This window comes from Natrix helvetica, assembly GCF_964273705.1.
Source record: "Natrix helvetica genome assembly, chromosome: Z".
Lineage (NCBI taxonomy): Eukaryota > Metazoa > Chordata > Lepidosauria > Squamata > Natricidae > Natrix > Natrix helvetica.
The window spans coordinates 1,548,563-1,571,944 of NC_138554.1; the positions used below are offsets into that span (position 1 = coordinate 1,548,563).

At 48.1% G+C, this 23,382-nt stretch overlaps 1 protein-coding gene across 2 annotated transcripts; it reads right to left on the reverse strand.

The window, feature by feature from the left end:
- Positions 1 to 6,563: 6,563 nt before the first annotated feature.
- On the reverse strand, positions 6,564 to 16,431 carry LOC309401071 (B-cell CLL/lymphoma 6 member B protein-like). 2 transcript variants are annotated; one of them, XM_081970014.1, is made up of 8 exons: positions 16,162 to 16,431; positions 14,086 to 14,257; positions 13,035 to 13,256; positions 11,080 to 11,466; positions 10,693 to 10,802; positions 9,102 to 9,232; positions 7,985 to 8,122; positions 6,564 to 6,732 (listed from the first exon to the last, which is right to left on the reverse strand). In XM_081970014.1, exons 2-8 carry the CDS (start codon positions 14,250 to 14,252, stop codon positions 6,601 to 6,603), a joined length of 1,287 nt encoding a protein of 428 aa, XP_081826140.1. In that variant the 5' UTR covers positions 14,253 to 14,257; positions 16,162 to 16,431; the 3' UTR covers positions 6,564 to 6,600. The 2 variants fall into 2 exon arrangements, with proteins under 2 accessions (XP_081826140.1, XP_081826141.1); XM_081970015.1 differs by lacking the exon at positions 16,162 to 16,431 and adding an exon at positions 15,838 to 15,951.
- Between the last annotated feature and the right edge of the window lie 6,951 nt (positions 16,432 to 23,382).

Here is a 23,382-nt window from a genome sequence, read left to right on the forward strand (position 1 = left end):
GAATAGTTTGACTCCCTCTTCTTTGTGGCAACCCCTGAGATATTGGAAGACTGCTGTCATGTCTCCCCTAGTCCTTCTTTCTCTTAAGCTAAACATACCCAGTTCCTGCAACCGTTCTTCATATGTTTTAGTCTCCAGGCCCCAAATCCTCTTTGTTGCTCTTCTCTGCACTCTTTCTAGAGTCTCCACATCTTTTTTACATCGTGGTGACCAAAACTGAATGCAAATATTCCAAGTGTGGCCTTACCAAGGCCTTATAAAGTGGTATTAACCCTTCACGGGATCTTGATTCTATCCCTCTGTTGATGCAGCCTAGGACTGAGTTGGCTTTTTTGGCAGCTGCTGCACACGGCTGGCTCCTATTTAAATGGTTGTCCACTAGGACTCCAAGATCCTTTCACAGTTACTACTATTGAGCAAGGTTCCACCTATACTGTGCATTTCATTTTTCTTGCCTAAATGTAGAACCTTACTCTTTTCACCATTGAATTTCATTTTATTAGATAGTGCCCAATGTTCAAGTTTGTCAAGATCCTTCTGTATCTTAAGCCTATCTTCTGGAGCGTTGGCTATTCCTGCCAGCTTGGTGTCATCTGCAAATTTGATGAGTTCCCCATTTATTCCCTCATCCAAATCATTGATGAAGATGTTGAAGAGTCCTGGGCCCAAAACAGAGCCTTGGGGGACTCCACTGCATACCTCCCTCCATGTAGATGCAGTTCCATTGAGGATTACACTTTTTCGGACAGAACAATGTAAGACAATTTAATATTAAACAATTTAATATTAATAATGTAACATTTCCTATACTTTCCCAGTGGATCGAACACCTGCGTTTTAGTACCGAATCCAGCAAATGGGGTCTTTGCTTTACTAAAATTTCCAATCGTCTTTTCTATACACTTCAGGGATGGTTGGTTCCCCCTTCCCAGAATGGAACGCAGATAATTGCAATATATTTTATTTAAAGCCAACCCAGAGGAATAAAATTAGTTTGATAATGCCCCAACACTGGAAGTCTTTAAGAAGATGTTGGATAGCTATTTGTCTGAAACGGTATAGGGTTTCCTGCCTAGGCAGGGGGTTGGACTAGAAGACCTCCAGGGTCCCTTCCAACTCTGCTATTGTATATTGTATGTGAAAAAATTAAATAAAGTTGCTCATGTTGAGACACATGGCTCTCTATTTATTTCCAATATTTGATTTCATTTGTCGGTTTTCTCTTCAAGCTAAGCACTGCTAGAGGGGGGGGAATGGGAGGGGGGATTCGTGTTGGCCTTTGCTCCAGAACCCATTTATTTATTTACTGTGGATTTTAAAACACCACATTCCACCCCAACGTGGAATGTCTGGCAGGAGACAGACCTAACCAGTAAATAAATCACCAGCTTGGTATTTTTTGTCCCAACTAATTGGGGAGGGGCGGTGGGGGGAAAAGCAGGGTGGCTGGAGAATTCTGGAAGTTGAAATCCTTGCAACTTAAAAGCTTAAAAGTCTGTGTTGCAAACAGCCCCCCCCCCCAGAATTAGACTGTAATTTTCTGCAATCTGGGGTGGGGTGGGGGGGCCTCCAGCTTGCAAACTATATTTTGCTCTGAGAAATGTGCAAAAGAGCAGTTGGGACCACCAGAGGGCATACATACATACGCACCTATTTCTTTTTCTGCTCCGTTTCTCGTTTTGTTTTATTATTATTTTTATCGATGGCTTTATTTTGTTTCTTGTTTTATTTGATTTTCATTTCATTTTATTCTGTTTCATACTTTTACTTTAGGGTTTTTGGTTTTTAGTTATGCGATGTCGGGTGATGTGATTTTATTTATTTATTTATTTAATCCATGTCCTCTTTCTGGAGACAACCCTTCAAGGACAGGAAGAAAATGTATAGAATAGAAAAGAACATAGAATAGAATAGAATAGAATAGAACATTGAATACAATAGATTAGGATAGAGTAGAGTAGCGTAGAGTAGAATAGAAAAAAATAGAATAGAATAGAATACAATAAAATAATAGAACAGAATAGAATAGAAAAGAACATTGAATAGAATAGAATAGAAAACAGCACATTGAATAGAATAGTAAAATAGAATAGAATAGAAAAAAACAGCACATTGAATAGAATAGTAAAATAGAATAGAATAATAGAATAGAATAGAAACGAAAAGAACATTAAATAAAATAGAATAGAAAAAAACAGAACATTGAATAGAATAGTAAAATAGAATAGAATAGAATAATAGAATAGAATAGAATAGAATAGAATAGAAAAAACAGCACATTAAATAGAATAGTAAAATAGAATAGAATAATAGAATAGAATAATAGAATAATAGAATAGAATAGAACATTGAATAAAATAGAATAGAAAAAGCAGCATATTGAATAGAATAGTAGAATAGAATAGAATAATAGAATAGAATAGAATAGAATGGAATAGAAAAGAACATTGAATAGAATAGAAAAGAAAAAACAGCACATTGAATAGTATAGTAAAATAGAATAGAATAGAAAAGAACATTGAATAGAATAGAATAGAATAGAATAGAATAGAATAGAATAGAATAGAATAGAAACTTTCTTGTCACTTTTGAATGTCCACTAATTGGCATATATTGAAGTGAAATTTCGTTGCATGCAGCTCTCAAAGGATCACCACCTCCAATATAATATACAGTACATAACATAACACAATAAATCAATCAATTCAGATAAATTCAGAATTATGCACACATACCCCCCCCCCCCCCAATATATGTCACTATTTTCATTTGTCTGAACTGGTACAGGGCCTCCTGCTTCAGCAGGGGGGGTGGACTAGAAGACCTCCAAGGTCCCCTTCCTGCTCTGTTGCTTTGTTTAAATGGGCTAAAGACTTCTGTCTGTCGTGTCCCGTGTCCCCCCCCCCGTCCCCATGAGTCCTGACCGATGGGGCCAGGTACCCCAATGCGCCCCTCCCTCCGGGAAGGATCTAAGATCCCCCATCCGGTCGCCTGGGAGGGGGCCCCTGAGGGGCAAAGGCGAAAGACCCCTGAGGTGCTTTGACATGAGGACGAGGGTCCAGGTTTATCTGGATGGGAGGCCGGTTAAACATTGTCTGAAAAGAGACATCAGCACATTCCTAGCTGGGGGAGAAGGGGGGGGAGGGTGTGTGTGTGTGTGTGTGTGTGTGTGTGTTTTACATGACTGCACCCTCACAGATGTTTTCACTGGTAGTCCTCGATTTACAACCGTTCGTTTAGCGACCGTTCATCATGGCAACGGCGATGAAAAATAAGGGACACATGCCTATTTTTCACACTTACGACCGTCGCACCGTCGCCCCGAAGGTGAAGTGCGTTTGTTTGCCCTGATTTTACGACCTTTCTCCCACCCGCCCCGCCGTCGCTACGTGAATCCCTGCAGCAGTGGAGCGAGTCGCACGGTCATTAAGCGAATCAGCCTCCCCCGTGGACTTGACCCGTCGGAAGGTTGCAAAACAGGTTGACCTGACCCATCCCCGGGAGGTTACCACCGTCATAAAATACGAGTCAGTGGCCAAGCGTCTGAATTTTGACCATGGGGATGTTGCAACGGTTGTAAATGTGAGGACTGGTCGTAAGTCCCTTCTTTCAGTACTGCGGCAACCTTGAAGGGTCACCAAGGGAACGGTGGTATGTCGAGGAGTCCCTGTATCGGTAACCCAGCCTAAAGAAACTTTCCGATGTTTTCGGCTAACATCTTTGCCATGGGGGGGGTGTCCTCCCAGACACCCCCTCCCGTTGGTCCCCAAAATGAGCAAAATCTGACACAGAAAACGCCACAAAAACCCTGAAAATAATAATATTAGCTTTATTAAAGTGAGTCCAGCTATGCAATCATTTCAGCCTCTGTGACTTGAATAATTTAGAGGGGGGGGGTCTTTCTTTGAGGCCCCCTCCAATCTGCCTCTCCATCTCCTCCTCCTCCCCCCTCTCCAGCGTTTTGGGAGGGGTGTCTCGCATTTATGACCTTCGAATCCTCCGGGTCTCCTTTAATGGCGGGTTCAAGGTTGGCCGGCAACCTCGGACTTTTTTGCCAAAATCCCATTTTGCAAAAAAATAATAATAATAATCACAGCTCCCCCTCCCCAAAAAACAATTCCCATTCTAAACCCACGGGCAGTCCTCGACTTACGACCAGAATGGAGTCCAGAATTTCAGGCGGTTCTTCAGTGAGTCGTGCCCAATTCTATGACCTTGCCACGGTGGTTAAGCAAATCACTGCGGTTCTTAAGTGAATCACATGGTCGTTAAGTGAATCGGGCTTCCCCCCCTCCCTTGACTTGGCTTTGTCAGAAGTGGGTGACGAGACACCCCGGGACATTATGACCGTCGTAAAGGTGAGTCGGTGGTTCAAATTTTGAACGCCACGACAGTCGTAAGTGTGAAAAACAGTTATTATCTCTTTTTTTTCAGTGCTGTTGTTACTTCGAATAGTCACTAAATGAACTGTCGTAAGTCGAGGACTTCCTGGATTTTCCTGCTAGGGATGTTTCCCTTTTTTTCTGCTCAGTTTTTGAGCCACCGGTAAAAAGCAGCTGTCTTATCAAGACCCCTGAAACCTTCTAGTACAGGATGACTTTTCAAGGCGCTAGTCCTCATCGTTCCTTCCTTTCTCCCTGCAGTCTTTCTCTCCAGCAATATGTCTCCAGCAAGAGAGGCTCCTTGGCCCAAACTTCAACCACCCTAAGGCACTGGCACAAAGGAGCAACTGAAAACAACGAAAAGAAATATTTAAAAATAAAATTAAAAATTAAAATAAAGGCGGAATGCTAGAGAGAGAACCTTATTCAGCAAGCAAAATAATGCAGAAAAAGAACAGGAGGGAAAGTAAATGAGAAATAAAAAGTTTAAAAAAAAATGAAAGAAAGGAAAACAAACCATGGTTTATCAGCCTTCCTCTACCCCAAATCCTCCAGGTATCATCGTCTTTTTTAAAAACTTCATAATCCCTTGTGGGGGTGGAGTCTGGGCAACTGAATGGAGCTAGCAGAGTGGCCCGATGCCTTCCCTGTTGCCAGGGCAGAGTTTTGTTCGGCAGATATATTCTCATCTTGCCCAGAGAGAGAGAAATATCTGCCTCTACCTAGGATCGAACTCACAGCCTCCTGATTGCGGGGGGGCGAAAGCTCCACCTCGGGGCCACCACACCACTCCCAAACCCTCCAGGTATATGGGACTACAAACCCCATGGTCCCCGGCTGGGTTTGAAGGAAGGCTGTGAGACGCGACGGGGCCAAACTGGATTAAAATAGATAGTCGGTCTCTGATCTTTGGAATGGGGCAGGGATCCTGAGGCATCCCTGGGCTTGTGGCCAATGGGGTGTGGTTTACGGGGTGGGGGGCATTGCTATTTAATGTGAAATGGGCAAACCCAACCCACCCCCGCCCCCCCTGCTTCCAAATAAGCCAGCACTTTTTCTTCAAACTGCCTTTCCACTCCTCTTCCCTTCCCGCCGTCTTTCCTCTCCCGCTTATGAAACGCTGCCCCCCCCACCCCAAATTTCCTGCAAAAAAAAAAAGATCTTTTGAACCAGCAAAATTCACTGCAAATATCGCCCCCTGCTCAAATTCCCAAAACTGAACACATCAAAAATTGCAAAGCTCTCTCTATAAAAACGGATGTACGTTGGTGTGTGTGTGTGGGTTCCAGCATAACTCTGGAGCGCCTGGAACGATTTCAATCAAACTTGGTACACAGATGACTTACTCTCTGGGGAAAAAATACTATAAGACACCCCTAACACCACCGGGGGTCTGTGCTCTGTTAAGATACAGCCTGTTGTGCCTTCAAATGGCTTCTATTGTACTGCCGTAAAATGGCTTCTACTGTACAGTGCAACGGAGTTGCCGTGGTAATCGGGGCCCATTAAGCCCCCCTCCCCTTGTTCTCCAAAGATGGTGGGGTGGGGGGGAGTAATTCTAGGACAGCCTCCCCCCAGGAACGTTAGGCTTGTGATTCCCATCATCCTCCACCAACCAGCGATGGGAAAGATGGGAATTGTAGTTGAAGCTGGAAAGAATCCAATTAAAGCGGGGGAGTAATGGTAGCGGGTATCTTTTTGGCCCCTCCCCTCCCTTCCGGAATCATTCAGGTAGTCCTCGACTTACGACCCCAATTGGGACCAGAATCTGAGGTCCCAATTTTTTGCCATCTGCTGTCTCACGACAGTTAAGACAATCCCTTTGGCCGTTAAGAGAATGGCGCCCAATTTTGCGACCTTCTCCTTCCTCGCGGCAGTGAAGCAAATCATGGCGGCTGTTAAGTGAATCAGCCAGTCCTTAAGCGAATCCAGATTCCTCAGTTGACTTGGCTGGGTCAGAAGGTCGCCAAAGAGAAATCCCGGGATGTTGCGACCGTCATAAATACGAGTCGGTGACCGAGCGTCTGAATTTTGACCCAGGTGGTAAGTGTGAAAAGCGGTCCTAAGTCACGTTTTAGGGCCTTTTTAACTTCGGATGGTCACTAAACGTTGTAAGTCGAGGACTACCTGCATCACAAAGGGGGAAGGGGGAAAAGGGGGTTCGAAGAGAAATGTCGGAAACTGGCAATCGTGGTTTGTGACGACAAGGACTCCCGGCTCAGCAGACGGTGGCGTACGAGCCGTCCAGCACCTGGTAGCGGATCTTGGTGTTGGTGATGGCGCCGTGTTTTTGCCGCAGGTGCAGGCGCAGCTGGCTCTTGTGGCGGAAGCATACTCGGCATTGCTCACACTGCGGAGGGGAAAGGGGGAGGTTACGAAAGATTGCCACCTGGGGGGGGGAAGCAACGGTGGAGCTGGTTGGCGGGGGTCCTAGGTGCTCTCGGAGCTTGGGGCTCTGCTTAGAGACGTTTCTTGACCCAGCTAGGGAATGTCATCAGTGCTAGAAGGGTGGGAGGTTTGAGGGAAGGAGGAGGAAGAGGAGGAGGAGGACTGTGGGGTCCTTGGTGCTCTCTGAGCTTGGTGGTTTTCTTTCAGACATTTCATGACCCAGCTAGGGAACATCATCAGTGCTAGAAGGGAGGGGGGTTGAGGAGGAGAAAGGAGGAAGAGGAGGAGGCGGAGGAGAAAGGGAAGGAAGAGGAAGGAGGAAGAAGAGAAAGGGGAGGAGGAGGTGGGGAGGAGGGGAGGAGGAAGAGGAGGAAGCAGAAAGAGAAGGAGTAGGGGAGGGGAAAGAAAAGGAGGAAGAGGGTGAAGAGAAAGAGGAGGAGGTGATGGGAAGGAGGGGAGGAGAAAGAGGAGGAGGAGGAGAAAGAGAAGAGGAGAAAGGGAAGGAGGAAGAAGAGAAAGGAGAGGAGGAGGTGGGGAGGAGGGGAGGAGGAAGAGGAGGAAGAGAAAGAGAAGGAGGAGGGGAGGGGAAAGAAAAAGAGAAGGAAAAGGAGGCAAAAGGAGAAGGTGGGGGAGGCACAGGGGGAGGAAGAGGAGGAAGAGGAGCGGGAGGAAGAAGAGGAGAAAAAGGTCCTGGGTGCTCTCTGGGTGCGGTGGTTTTCTCGCAGACGTTTCATGACCCAACTAGATAACATCATCAGCACTACAACGGAATGGGGTTTGTGAAGAGGAGGAGGAGGAGGAGAAGAAAGAAGAGAAGGAGGAGGTGGTGGAGGACTGGGGAATTCTGGGACTTGAAGTCCACCCACCAAATTGACACGGCTGAGAAACACCGCTCTAAAAAAGTCACAACTCAACCTTCCTCATCTCATCGAGCCCTGATGATGCTACCTCGCCTGGCCAGCGAGACGTCTCGGAGAAGCAAGCCAAACTGGAAGACCCCCAAACCCTCAGATCTGAACCCTGAGCCCCCTCCCTTTGCCCCACTCGAGTCTTCCCCCTCCCCACACTTCCCTTTAAGCCCCGCCCCCTAGAAGAGCCCACCCTCCATTCAACCACACAGAGAACGGAGAACTCCCCCAGTTCCCTCCCCCGGGCTCTTCCAGAAGACCAACTCCCCCCCCCCCAGGAAGAAGACACCCCCTATCGCCGCTCACATGATAAGGTTTCTCCCCGGTGTGGATGCGGAGGTGGCTTTTGAGGGTCTGCAGGTGTCGGAAGCGAGTGCCACAGGTGCCACATGGGTAGGGCTTCTCCCCCGTGTGGATCAAGACGTGGGCTCGGAGATGCGCCACCTGGAAGGGGAGGGAGGAACATCCAGAGTGAAGCCACCTATGTTTTGGGGGAGGGAAAGGAGTTTGCGCCCACCCCACACACTTCCATATGGTGCCCAACCCCGTACGGTGGGAAAAACAAAAGGCCGTTTCTTCCAACTGTCAAACTCCTCGGAAAGTTAGCGACCAGTTCTGCCAAACCGATGCGAACCGGCTGAATCCCAGAATCCTGAACTTTTTGGCTCGCAAATGATCAATAAACTGAGCTGCCTTTTAAAATAGATAGATAGGTAGGTAGGTAGGTAGGTAGGTAGGTAGGTAGGTAGGTAGGTAGGTAGGTAGGTGGGTAGGGAGAGAGAGACAGAGAGAGAGAGAGAGAGAGAGAGAGAGACAGAGAGACAGAGAGAGACAGAGAGAGATATGATAGATAGATAGATAGATAGATAGAGAGAGAGAGAGAGAGATGATAGATAGATAGATAGATAGATAGATAGATAGATAGACAGAGAGACAGACAGACAGACAGACAGACAGACAGACAGACAGACAGATAAATAAATTTATTCATTTATCTATTCATTTATTTATTTTGCAAAACATTTTTTGCAAAACTTTTTGGCTCGCAAATGATCAATAAACTGAGATGCCTTTTAAAATCAATAAATAGATAGATGATAGATAGATAGATAGATAGATAGATAGATAGATAGATAGATAGATAAATTTATTTATTCATTTATTTATTCCTTCATTTATTTTGCAAAACATATCTTTGCAAAACTTTTTGGCTCGCAAATGATCGATAAACAGAGCTGTCTTTTTAAACAAACAAACAAACAAAGGAACATTTCAAGGCTTGAAAAAACATTTCAAGGCATCCAAATTTTATGTGCAGCTGTACACCTATTTAAAAAAAGGAGATTGCTGGTGGCGGCTGCCATTTTGACTTTTTTGACCTACGGGGCACTGCTTGGATGTGATTTCCCCGTGGTCTCCTTACCTGTACAAAACAAGAGCCACACATCTCACACTTGTAGGGTTTCTCTCCGGAGTGAATGCGTAAGTGGGTCTTGAGGTTAGCCGGACGGTTAAACTGGGCCCCGCAGATCCCGCAATGGTAGGGCTTTTCCCCTGTTGGAAGACAGTAGGGGGAGGGATTTGGAGCATCGGACCCACCCATTGGCCCTTTGCTCTGTCCGTCTCGTGGATTGTAGCTCAGTGGACTTCAACTCCCAGAATTTGCTGCTGGCTGGGGAATTCTGGGAATTGAAGTCCACCCGACTTAGGAAGAAAGTCCTCAGTGGTTTCCCTCCTAGTCCAACCACAGCACTCGTCTGTCTGTCTGTCTGTTTGTCTATCTGTCTATCATATATCTATCCTGCTTGCCTCCCTACCTTCTCTCTCTCTCTCTCTCTATCTGTCATCTATCTATCTATCTATCTATCTATCTATCTATCTATCTATCTATCTATCTATCTATCTATCCAATCCATCCATCATCTATCTATCCTGCCTGCCTACCTTGTCTGTCTGTCTGTCTGTTTCTCTATCTGTCTATCATATATCTATCCTGCTTGCCTCCCTACCTTCTCTCTCTCTCTCTCTCTATCTGTCATCTATCTATCTATCTATCCAATCCATCCATCATCTATCTATCCTGCCTGCCTACCTTGTCTGTCTGTCTGTCTGTCTGTCTGTCTATCATCTATCTATCCTGTCTGCCTGCCTTCCTTCCCTTTCTCTCTCATCTATCTATCTATCTATCTATCTATCTATCTATCTATCATCTATCTATCTATCTATCATCTGTCATCTATATCTATCATCTATCTCTCAATCATCTATCTATATCTATCATCTATCTATCATCTATCTATCTATCTATCTATCTATCTATCTATCTATCTATCTATCTATCTATCTATCTATCTATCCAATCCATCCATCATCTATCTCTCCTGCCTGCCTACCTTGTCTGTCTGTCTGTCTGTCTGTTTATCATCTATCTATCTATCCTGCCTGCCTGCCTACCTTCTCTCTCTCTCTCTCTCTCTCTCCCTCCCTCCCTCCCTCCCTCTCTCTCTCTCTCTCTCTCTCTCATCTATCTATCTATCTATCTATCTATCTATCTATCTATCTATCTATCATCTATCTACCTATCTACCTATCTACCTATCTATCCTGTCTGTCTGTCTGACTCTCTCTCTCTATCCTGTATCTCTATTTTAATCTTTTCCTAGATACAGAAGCTTTTAGGCAGCAGCCAAAGGTTCTGGGGTGGAGACCTGTGCACTCTGCGCATGCCTCCCAAACCCTTGTCTCTGTTACAGGCCGGCTGTGGCCAGGCACAAACCCAGAGCGTTCTTGACTTACGGCCATTCGTTTAGCGACCGTTCAAAGCTACGATGAGACTGAAAAAAAATGACTCACCAAGACAAGATTTTGTTTCTGGGCCTTTAAGGCAGGGAAGGCTCCCCCAACTGCCCCCCCCCCCGGCTAGGTGGGCAGGGGGTTGCTGGGGCCCGTTGAGCTTCAGAACCCCCCTCCCATCTCTTAGACCTCCCACTCACTCCCCCCCATCACCAACTCACCAGGGCTGCAACCGTCTCCCCTCTGTGCAGAGAGACGCTTGGGGGGATGAGAAGAGAGGGCGGTGGGCGCCGGGTTGCAAATGGAGCACTGGAGGTCAGCCGGAGGGCTCCTGTGGAGGGGGGGAGCGGGGGGGGTCAGTGCAGGACCCACAGCAGTGAAAGAAAGCAGCTGCGCTCTGCACGTGCCCAGGGGCTGCCCTCCCAGCACGATGACACCCACACCCCCCTCCGATCTGGTTGTGCCCAGACGTTTGGGAACTACACTTCCCAGTACCCTGTCCTGGCTGGTGGGAACCGTGATCCGATACAGAAGCGCAGAATTTAGGGAAAGCCCTCTGTACGTGCTCAGCGGCCACCTTGCCATGATGCCAGGGACTGAGCTCTGACCTGGGGGTGGGGCTTCCTTCTCCGGAGCTGCCGGACCCTCCCGCCTCGCCAGACAGGCTGCCTTCCGTCGGGTGCAGCGCGGCATTGAGAACGATGAAACGGTGCTTCTTCCAGTTGCAAATTTTGGGCTCCGGGATGGGGGCGCAGCCGCTGGATTCGGCGGGGGAGGCCGGGTGGCCCCCTGGGAAGAGATCCCCGGCTCCCGGGGATCTGACGGCTGCGGAATCCTTTCCTGGGGGGTGAAAGGATGCAGGTTGCGGGGCCCCTTGGAGAAAGGGGCCCACGATGGCGCCTCGTTGCAGTGACGGTTCGTCTTTCAGCGGCCGGGACATTTCGGGCAGCGCCTGGCGGTCCATGGGGGGCACCAGGAAGGTCAGCCGGTCGTAACTGCAGGGATCACACGGGGAAGGGTTACGGGGTGCAGAGGTCTGACCCCCACAAACCCTACCGGTTCATCCTCGACGTACGACCACAATTGAACCCAAAAATTCTCTTGTTAACCGAGACATTTCTTATACGTGAATTTTGTCCCATTTTACCCCCTTTCTGGCCACGCTTGTTAAGTGAAACATTGCGGTTGTTAAGTGAGTCACACGGTTGCTAAGCGAATTTATGTTGCTAAGTGAGGCATTGGGTTTTTTTTCTAGTCTTGCCCTGCTTTACGACACGGTTGTTTTTTTAAAATATTATTTTTATTTTCAAAACAAACACAACAAAGAATCCTCCTTCTTTACATCCTGTAGAAAGTGTATCAGTTGGTTACAAAAAGGCTTTCGTGCATCTCTTCCACAGTCATCAAGCGTAATTCATATTAACTCAAGTATTTTAACTCAGATATTTATACATATTACAATCATCATACCTCCCTTTTCATTTGACTACAATTATTTAAATGTCCTTCATCATAAAATACATCAAGATTTAAAATATAACCACGTACTGGCATTTCATTTGCTATTTCTAAAATCCTCCAATAACACTGAATCCTTATCTCCTATTCTAGCTAAACATCCATAATATTTAGTAACAAAATTTTCTAATCCTTCTTTCCAAATCAGTTTACAATTTACATCCCATTTCCTTATGTTGTACCCATACATACATACATGTATGTATGTATATATTTGTGTTACAACCCCTGGTATGCCTAAATATGGGAGGGAGCTCACTACTCCCCCTTTCTGTCCTTCGGCTCATTACAGAAGACCACCCAGGCAGAAAACCATATTTTTATTTTTAATGTTGCCTTTGCTATGTTTGAGTTGTGTTTGTGCTGATAAATAAATAAAGGGAGACTAGTATAGATCTATTTCAAGCTATTTAGCTCTCATCAGCTAGCCATACCCTTACTGGGAATCGAACCAGGGCTGTATTGCATATTAGGCCAATGTAATTGCCACTAAACCACAGGCTCTCTTCCTTATCAGCTAGGCCAGGGAAATAGGTATGTATTTGTGTTACTAGCTGATAAAGGAGGAGAGCCTGTGGCTTAGTGGCAATTACATCGGCCTAATATGCAATGCAGCCCTGGTTCGATTCCCAGCAAGGGTATGGCTAGCTGATGAGAGCTAAATAGCTTGAAATAGATCTATACTAGTTTCCCTTTATTTATTTATCAGCACAAATACAACACAAATATACATATACATATACATATACATATACATATACATATACATATATATATATATATATATATATATATATATATATATATATATATATATATATATATATATATAATACACACACACACACACACACATATACACATTACTATCATTACCCCCCCCCTGTTTTCTAAGCCAAAAATTGTTTTGTTCCCTTTTTAAAAACCCCTCCTGTTTTATTCCAGACGTCCCCAATCCAAGAGAAACCTCTTCCTTCCCCATTTTGGACTTTGGGGATCCCCCACTCCCCTTTAAATCCCCCTCCCCACTGGCCCCACTGGGTACCTGGCCTGGAGGAAACGGTGGCAGCTCTGGACTACATGTTCCATCTGCAAATAAGAGGCGGCGACCAGCACCGCGGGCGCCGTGCCCGGACTGAGGAGGAGGCGGGAGGTGTACATAAAATCCAGGAGGGCTTGGAAGCCCACCGGCTCGATGGAGCTGGGGAGGGTCAGCACACTGACCTCGTGGCCTCCATGGCCCAGGAAAACCGAGTAAAAGAAGCCACTGTTGGAGAAAGAAGCCGGAAAATGAAGGTAAGGAACCGTCCAGCCGCGTCCATTTATGGCCCGTTCAAAGCGAGCGGACTACAAATCCCATATGCCTCACCCTCGCTCGGGCCCATGTGGCTGAAGCGGGGCCTCTCCTGTTGCTAATATTTCCTACCGAGCCTCAGTTTACTGCATGATGATGAGTAATTAAAATGACATTTTTTATTTCATTTGGAAAAAAGGTTCAAATACAATTTTTTAAAAATTCAAACACAAAACGAGGGGTATTAAAAAAAAAAACACCCCACAGGTAGTCCTCGACTTACGACGATAATCCAACCTGTCCATCGCTTAGCGAGATATGGCTGAAGTCAGCCTTGTCCCGTTTAACGACCGTCCTTGCCAGCGTGGTTAAAGGGAACCGCTTAGCAACCGTTAAGTGAGTCATGCGGTTGCTAAGCGAATCCGGCTTCCCCGTGCTTGGTCGCAAAAGGACATAGCGTGATTTCCCCCCCTACCCCCGGGATGCTGAGCCCCTCATAAATACGAATTTTGATCAGGGGGCCCTGTGGAGGTTGCGATGGTCGTAAGTGTGAAAAACGGTCGTCAGTCGCTTTTTTCAGTGCCAATGTCGGACGGCCACTAAGTGAACGGTCATAAGTCGAGGACTATCTGCACCAACACCTCTTTCTTAGATTGGGAATCCCACTTTGTTTCTGGCCTATGCGGGAAGCCACCGCAGGAGTTCTGGGTTCAAATTCTACACCATGTGCCCCTCTCCTGGGCGTGGCTGCTCTGCACAGCGCCAGCCTCGCTCGCGCCCACCTTTGGGGAGGAAGTCTCACCTGCAAGCGGTCAGCACAGCCTTATGGGCTTGCAAGGGGCAGCCCCCCACCCTCAAGGTGACGTCCGTCAGTATCCTTTGCTTGCGCAGCTCGTTGAGGTTCGTGAGGACGTCGCTGGAGTGGCGGGTGAATTCCCGGACGTAGCTGGGGGCGCTGGGACCAGCCATGGCTCCTGGAGGGCGGGAAGAAGGGAGGGGGAGGGGGGCTCTCAGGCCGGGTGGGGCAAATCTGGGCAGCTTGAAAACGGGTGGACTTCAACTCCCAGAATTCCCCTGGACAGCTCTTTTTTTTCCCCCATTTGGCTGAAGTCAAGATATATTACATCGACCGCGTTCCCACCGTCTATTAAGAAAGTTCCCCCAGCAAAAAAAAAGGCGATCAGTGGAGACCAGCCACATGGGTTCTTGTTCTATTCGTGCTGCATTCTGGTAAATCTTGGCTGGCTAGAGCTGGAAGGGACCTTGGAGGTCTTCTAGCCCACCCCTCTGCTCAAGCAGGAGACTCTATCGGATAGAGTCTATCCCATTCTTCTTCCAAACCTCAAGATCAGACAGACAGATATAGGGAGAGGAAGAGGGAGGGAGGGAGGGAGGGAGGGAGGGAGGGAGGAAAAGAAGGAAGGAAGAAAAGAAAGAAGGAAAGAAAGAAAAGAAGGAAGGAAAAAGTGAAAGAGAAGGAAAGAAAAAATGAGGGAAGCAGAAAAGGAAGGAAGGGGAAAAAAAGAAAAAGAAAGGAAGGAAGGAAGGAAAAGAAAGAAAAAAGGGAGGAAGAAAAAGAAATAAAAAAGGAAAGGAGGAAAAGAAGGGAGGAAAAAACGAAAGAGGGAGAAAGAGTGAGTGAGAGAGGATCAGAGGGCTGAATGGGAACTCCAGGGGTCTTCTAGTCCAACCCCCTGCTCAAGCAAGAGATCCTATACCGTTTCAGACAAATGGCTGGCCAGTCTCTTCTTCAAAACCTCAAGATTAGACAGACAGACGGACGGACGGACATAGATTAAACAGACAAGTTAGACAGACAGACATAGATTTACAGGTCGCTAGATAGCAAGAGCGAGAGAGAAAGAAAGAAAGAGTGAGAGTGAGTGAGAGAGTGGGGTAGAGAGAGAGAGAGAGAAAGAAAGAATGAATGAAAGAAAGATAGAAAGAAAGGGAGGAAGAAAAAGAGAGAAAGGGGGAAAGAAAGAGTGAGAGGGGGAAGCGAGGGAAAGAGTGAGATCGGGGAGAAGAGAAAGAAAGAGGGAGAGTGAGTGAGAGAGGGTGGGGTGTAGAGAAAGAAAGAAAAAAAGAAACATAGAAAGAAAGAAAGAAAGAAAGAAAGAGAATGAGTGAGAGAGTGGGGGAGAGAGAAAGAGAGAGAAAGAAAGAATGAATGAAAGAAAGATCGATAGAAAGAAAGGGAGGAAGAAAAAGAGAGAAAGGGGGAAAGAAAGAGTGAGAGGGGGAGAAGAGAAAGAAAGAGGGTGAGTGAGTGAGAGAGGGTGGGGTGTAGAGAAAGAAAGAAAGAAAGAAAGAAAGAAAGAAAGAAAGAAAGAAAGAAAGAAAGAAAAAAAGAAACATAGAAAGAAAGAAAGAAAGAAAGAAAGAAAGAAAGAAAGAAAGAAAGAAAGAAAGAGCGAGAGAGAGGGGATAGAGAGAGGGAGAAAGAAGGAGAGAGGGCTGGAAGGGAACTCCAGAGGCCTTCTAGCCCAACCCCTTGCTTAAGCAGGAGACCGCCTAGATCCCATTTCAGACGAATGCCTTTCCATTCTCTAACCTTTCAAAAGCTTCCGTGATGGAGCACCCGCAGCTTCTGGTGGCCAGCAGTTCCCTTGGCTAACTATTCTCTCGGTCAAACAACTGCTCCTGAGTCCTAGACTGGATTGCCCTCGGTTGAATGCCATGCTCTTGACCCCCTCCAGCCGGGTCCACCCAGATCTTAAGCCCCTCGTAGACTGGTCCCAGCGAAGGAAACAAACCACGGGTAGACTATGGCTTAAACTACCAAACCAAGTTGGTTTGTACCAAGTGACCCCCCACCCCCTGAGAGCTTTGTCTCCTAGCTGCGGATCCAGCTGCCCCCTCCCCACCCAATACTCACCCCTGTCCTGCAGGGATGACCGGCCCACCGTCCCTGCCAGCAGGTGTCTGCGCGGGGTGGGGGGGCTGCTTTGAGCTGAGGGAGGGGGGCAGAGACCCAGCTGGACCCCCCCAGTCCCTTCCAGAGCCCCAGCCTTCTGAGAACCAGCCTCAAAGCTGGCTGGCTCCAGCGGGGTCTTTTATAACCTCCAACGTGGACGAAATAGGAAGGAAACTGACCGGGTGAGGTTCAGCATCGCCAGGAAGAACAGGAGAAGGGGGGGCTGTCAAAGAGGAGGGGGTTTATTTATAGAGCTGGCAGGAAGAAGGACCAGGAAGGTGCTTAGCGCGCAGGAAACTTCGGCAAGGCATTGTGGGGGGGGGCTCTGCACCACCCCCACCCCAAATTAGAGCTTGTCCCGTGCCCCTCACCCTCAGTTCTTCTCTGCCATTTGCTGGATTTTGCCCTGTTCCTGGTTTCTTTGCCTTGTGGGGTCAGAAACGCCTGTCCTGGGGTGTGTGTGTGTGTTTCTGCATGGCTCTTTGTGTGTGTTTGTGTGTGAGTTGTGTAGGGGAGGAAGCACCTGCTTGCATGAGAGAATTTCCTATCGGGGCAGCTTCCTGGTTGTCTGGCCGGGGGGTGGGTGGGTGTTGGGCCCCGTCCCAAAGGCGAGGTTCCAGGGGGCAGGGAAGTTTGGGGCTGCCTCCGGATCTGCCGTTATGTCCGTTACTAATTTGGGCCTGGAAGATATGAGGTCACTGGGGGAAACGAGGGGTCTCTCGGGACGTCGGCCCTCTTTCCTTGCGACAAACGACTCAGTTTTTCTCCAGGTTGGCAGGTTTCAGGCAGGTGGACTTCAACTCCCAGAATTCCCTATCAAGCATGCTTTAAGATGGGGGGACTTCAACTCCCAGAATTCCCCTGTCAGCATCCTTTAAGATGGGTGGACTTCAACTCAAAGAATTCCCCTGTCAGCATCCTTTAAGATGGGTGGACTTCAACTCCCAGAATTTTTAGCCAGCAGGCTTTAAGATAAGTGGGCCTCTATTCCCAGAATTCCCTAGCCAGCATTCTTTAAACTGGGTGGACTTCAACTCCCAGAATTCCCCTGTCAGCATGCTTTAAGATGGGTGGACTTCAACTGCCAGAATTCCCTATCAAGCATGCTTTAAGATGGGTGGACTTCAACTCCCAGAATTCCCCTGTCAGCATCCTTTAAGATGGGGGGACTTCAACTCCCAGAATTCCCCAGCTGGCATGCTTTAAGATGGGTGGACTTCAACTCCCAGAATTCCCCTGTCAGCATGCTTTAAAATGGATGGGCTTTAACTCCCAGAATTCCCCTGTCAGCAGCCTTTAAGATGGATGGACTTCAACTCCCAGAATCCCCCAGCCCCTTTGCTGTCAGTTTGCCCACCTCCCAGTGGAATTTTCACACGGTTGGGAATAAAAACATCTCAGAGGAGAATCTCGCCCTGCAGGCGTTGGAAATTTTACCGGGAACAAGCTAGATTTTCCCGGCAAGGACAAACAAGCCTAGACAAGCCAGCGTGGATTCATCTGGCAACCTCCGTGCCAGAAAGCAGGAAAGGAAAACGCTGGGAAAGAGACGAGGGAGGCCGAAACGATCCTTAAAAATATTCCGATTTCTCTGGAAATAAGGCCTCTGCGATTTTAACCAACAATGGTGGTTAGTGGTTGCAGTTTTTAATCTTTGGGCCAGTTTTGGGAGGAGTTGCATGGAACCGCTGGTTTCCTTCTCCAGGGAGCGGCGGCCCTGAGGTTCCCAAAAACTGCACGTCCAGCGAAAAAAGGGCAGCAGGAAACACAACCGGTTGGAATTCCGCCCGCCAGCGGTTCTTCACGGAAGCCGAGTGGCTTTGAAGGCTGCCCAGGCCCAGGAGGGAATGTCGGCTGACGGGCGCCGGGATTTCACTAAGGTTTAATTATTGTCTTTTTTTCCTCCAAAGGGGGAAGGGAAAAGAACCTTGCTGCGATGGGTGGGTGGGGGATGATGGGCTCGGGTGGGTGTAACTGGGCAGCCGACTGCAGAATGGCAGAATGGAAAGGGACCTTGGAGGTCTTCTAGTCCAACCTGCTGCTCAAGCAGGAGGTCCTAGACCAGAGCTTGTCCAACCTTGGTAACTTTAAGACTTGTGGACTTCGACTCCCAGAATTCCCCAGAGACGTCAACTCCCAGAATTCCCCAGTGGACTTCGACTCCCAGAATTCCCCAGTGGACTTCGACTCCCAGAATTCCCCAGTGGACTTCGACTCCCAGAATTCCCCAGTGGACTTCGACTCCCAGAATTCCAAAGTGGACTTCGACTCCCAGAATTCCCCAGTGGACTTCGACTCCCAGAATTCCCCAGTGGACTTTGACTCCCAGAATTCCAAAGTGGACTTCGACTCCCAGAATTCCCCAGTGGACTTCAACTCCCAGAATTCCCCAGTGGTCTTCGACTCCTAGAATTCCCCAGTGAACTTCAATCTTCAACTCCCAGCATTCCCTAGTGGTCTTTTGACTCCCACAATAGCACAGTGGAGTCCTCGTTCGGGCTTCCCCTGTGCTCTAACCACTGCACCGCGCTGCCAATCCCATGAGCGGGAGCCTGGCACCATGCCATAGGTGCGCGAGTGTCTGTGAAAATGCTGGACTCCTGCCCAGAGCGATAAAAGGAGCCGGTCGGGTGATAAGGCTGGCCGTGCGCCATGCGCCATCCATGCGCCGTGATGCAGAAGGAGCCAGGGCCCTTCCCATCTCCCCGTTCGGACACTCTGTACATGCTCCGATTCCGAGCCCAACCTTAGACTATGGTTAGTCCTCGACTTACGACCACAATTGAAACCCAGAATCTGCGGGAAATTTGCTCCATTGTAGAGCTTTTCTTGCCGCCGTTGTTAAGTGAATTGCTGCCATCGTTAAACGAGTAACCACGTAAAGGTAATTGATCGAGTGATCCCGTCTTACGGCCCCAGTGGACCCCCCCCCAATGTTTATGTGGTTAAGTGAGACATTTGTTAACTGAGTTTTGCTCCGTTTTGTGACCTTTCTTGCCATGGTTGTTAAGTGAATTGCTACAGTTAAGTGAGTTACACGGTTGTTAAGCAAATCTGGTTTCCCCCATTGACTCTGATTGTCAGGAGGTCGCAAAAGGAAATTGCGTGACCCTTTGGGACGCTGCGACTGTTATAAATATGAAGCAGTCAAGCATCATCAGAATGTAAATTTGAACGCTGCATCGGTCGTAAGTGTGAAAAATGGTCCTAAGTCACTTTTTTCAGTGCCGTTGTAACATAGAACGGTCGCTAAATGAACGATGGTAAGTCGAGGACTACCTGTAACAGAATTGGAAGGGACCTTGGAGGTTATCCAGTCCAACCCCCTGCTCAAGCGGGAGACCACATTTAGGTGGTCCTCGATTTACGACCGTTCACTTAGTGACCGTTTCAAAGTTAGAAACGGCAGTGACGAAAGTGACTTACGACCGCTTGTCACACGGACGACCGTCGCAGCCTCTCCATGGTCAGGCGATCCAAATTAAAATGCCTGGCAACCAATTCGCATTTACGACGGTCGCTGATCCCCTCGGGCAACCTTCTGAAAGCCAGATTCACTTAGCGACCGTGTCACTAACTCACCTTCTGGAGGGAAGAAGATCAGAATTTCCTCCCGGAGGGGACGACGACAATAAAAGGAGCGTCTATCTCCCCTCCTCCCCCCCCATTGTAAAATTGCCCCCCTCCCCAAAATCCTGGGGATTTGGAGTAGCAAAAATTCCAGACACACAAATGCACACATTCACACTCACACACCCCAGGCGAGCAGCAACTTGCCCGGTGATGAAATCCCCGGTGGGCGAGCGAGCGAGCGGCTGGCACACCCTGCCCTGTCTCAGCCAGGCGGGCGAGTCTGTCTGGTGCCCCCCTCTGCCCGCCCCTCCCTCGGCCCTCCCCTTCTCCCCCCTCCCCTAGATGTGCAGGAACTACATTTCCCAGGATGCTTAGCCAGCCCAGGCAAAGGGTAAGGCTGCTGGGGGTTGGAGTCCCCATTCCATACATTGCAAGGAGAGATTGGATTTGCCCTCGGTCAGAAAGGGTGCAGGGAGGGGGGTTGGACTAGATGACCTCCGAGGTCCCTTCTGACTCTTGTTAATCTGAAATCCCCTTCCAAAAATCCAAGGCATTTGTGTCCCTCCGTCCGGTGCAGGAGGTTGCAGCCCCCTCCCCTCCCTGCCGGCTGGGGAGCATGGGCATTGGAGTCCGTCCGTCCGTCCCCACCTCACTCAGGCGGACTCAAAAAGTTTCCTCCTTCCCCAATCTCCCTGCAGGAGACTGCGCCCCCCCCCCCCGTTTTCTAACCCCTGCGGGCTGGGGAGCATGGGCTTTGGAGTCGTCGCCCCCCCCCCCAGCACTCAGACGGGACTCCGATGGGAACCTTCCCCTTGCAAGAAGTCCCCAAAATGTCACACCTCCCCCGCCGTCCCTGCCCATGCAGGCTGGGGAGCATGGGCGCTGGAGTTCCCCCCACTCCCCGCATTTAGACAGGACTCCAGTGGGGAGAATTCCAAGAGGGGGGGGGGTTCCTAATAAGTTTTCTTCTTCTTCCCCAATCTCCCTGCAGGCGACTGCAACCCCCCCCCCCGTCGTCTAACCCCTGCGGGGCTGGGAGCCATGGGCTTTGGAGTTCCCACGTGTGCAGATTGCAGGTGGGGTGGGTGAGGGGCGAAGGAGGCGCCCCCAGCCTCATCCCAGGGGGCTGCACATGTCACCCTGCCCACCCATGCCCGCCTCCCTCCCACCCCCCCCACCGGAAGTGGCAGGAATTCCCAGGCTCCACGTGACGCTGTGGAATGCGGTGACGTCACCCACGGGGGGGGTTCCATTAAAAAAAAAAACCAAAAAAAGAAAGAAAGGAAGAAAAGAAAGAAAGTTTCTTTGCCGCGTCCGGAGCGGAGAAAGTTGCGGAGAAAGTTTGAAGAAAGTTTTTTCCGTGTGGGAGGGGGGAGAAGGAGACGCCGGGATCAGGTGAGGAGGGGGGCAGAGAGTGGGGGGCTTTAACCTGGTCTATTCAAGGGGGGGTCTTAACGGTGGGGGGGTTAGCCTAAATTGGGGAGGGGATCGCCTCTTTGCTCCAACTGAGCCTCCTCCTAGCCCTTTCTGACCCCCCCCCAGGTCTATCCCTAGAGCCCACCCCTCCCCAGCTTGGCTTCTGGGACGGGGGCGCCGCAAAGCGGGGGACCCCCGACCACCCCTGAGCACGTGCAGAGTGCTCGAGTTACATCCGCCCCCCCCCCCAGATTTGAAAGTTGGCCCGGGCGGGCTGCAGCATTGACCCAGCTTGTAGGTACTCCGGAGCCCATGTGGCGCTGCCACGCAGCTTCAAGACGGGATCCTGGCGGGCGACAGGTTGGGGAAGGATGTGGGGGAGGGGTGGGGTGGGGGGAGGAAGAGTGACGTCACGCGCAGACTGCAAAGCCGGTGGTTTATTTATTTTATTTATTTTATTTCTTTAATTATTATTATATTATATTTATATTTATTTTATTTTATTTATTTTATTTATTTTATTTATTTTATTTATTATTTTATTTATTTTATTTATTTTATTTATTTTATTTATTTTATTATTTATTTTATTATTATTTATTTTATTTTATTATTTATTTTATTTTATCTATTATTTTGGAGATTTCTATTGCCTGTTCACACAGGGCAAGAATCGCAACCTGGTTTATTGCTAGCTTGTTCAAACTTGGCCACTTGGCGACTTTTAAGCCTGGGGTGGGGACTTCAACTCCCAGAATTCCACAGCTGGCTGGGGAATTCTGGGAATCGAAGTCCACCCAAAGTTAAGGGTTTCACTTTGGTAAACTCAGATTTACCAAATTGTTAGTGGGAATCGATGCCCCCAAATGGACCAACCACAACCTCCACTAAGTGTGCAAGGTGGCTTGTCTCACAGGGAGGCAATCCCAAGCTTGTCTGGGCTAAGCCACGATTTGGGGCTTCTTGGGAACTCAAATGCCACGAATGGTAGTTTGTGGGATAATCGCAGTTCGGGAAATCGGAGCTTTAAAACGTGTGAATCGGTAGACTGTTTTGATTGGGGTTTTTCCCCCGATGATGCTTGGGGGGGGGGGGGATGCAGGAAAGGGGAGGGTTTGAATCCAGGTTTGCAAAAGTTTCTTGTGAATAGGCGGGGCAACTGTGTCTGCCGCTTACTGCCTATGATGGCTTCCCACGTGGCCTCCTGGCTCACGGAATCTCTAGGGTGGTGGAGTTGCAGAGAAAAACTGTTGTTTTTTTTCCTGTAAGGCAGGCAGGTGGCCAGGAATCATGGTTTGTTTCCTTGCTGTAAATGCTTAGCATGTGAGTGTTGCAAGCTCTTTGCCACTGGGCTTTTTAGGAATACCCCTTATGGTTGGGAAATGGCTTGGCTTGAGGTAAACCATGAAGACGTGGTTTGTTTGCAGTTTTATGGCTTATTCTGCCTTCTCTCTCTCTCTCTCTCTCTTTCCTTCCTTCCTTCCTTCCTTCCTTCCTATCCGTCTCTTTCTCTCATCGCTCTCTTTCTTTATATATTTCTACCTATCCATCCATTCATCTATCATCTCTCTTTATCTTTTTATTTATATGTATACCTACCTTTCTCTTGCTTCTCCCTCTGTCTCCCCAACTATCCATCTGTACATCTGTCTGTCTGTCTGTCTGTCTGTCTATCTATCTATCTATCTATCTATCTATCTATCTATCTATCTATCTATCATCTATCCATCCATCCATCCATCCATCCATCCATCCATCTAATCTAATCTATCCATTCATCTATCTATATTCATTTATCTATATATCTATTTGTATCTGTCTCTCACCTCTCTATATATGCACCGTATATTCCCCAAATATCTATCTGTCTGTCTGTCTGTCCGTCTATCTATCCATTCATCCATCCATCTAATCCATCCATCCATCTATCTATATTTATTTATTCATTTATCTATAGATCTATTTGTATCTACCTCTCACCTCTCTATATATGCACCATATATTCCCCAAATATCTGTCTGTCCGTCTATCCATCCATCCATCCATCTATATTTATTTATTCATTTATCTATAGATCTATTTGTATCTACCTCTCACCTCTCTCTATATGCACCATATATTCCCCCAATATCTGTCTGTCTGTCTGTCTGTCTGTCCGTCCGTCTATCTATCCATCCATCCATCCATCCATCT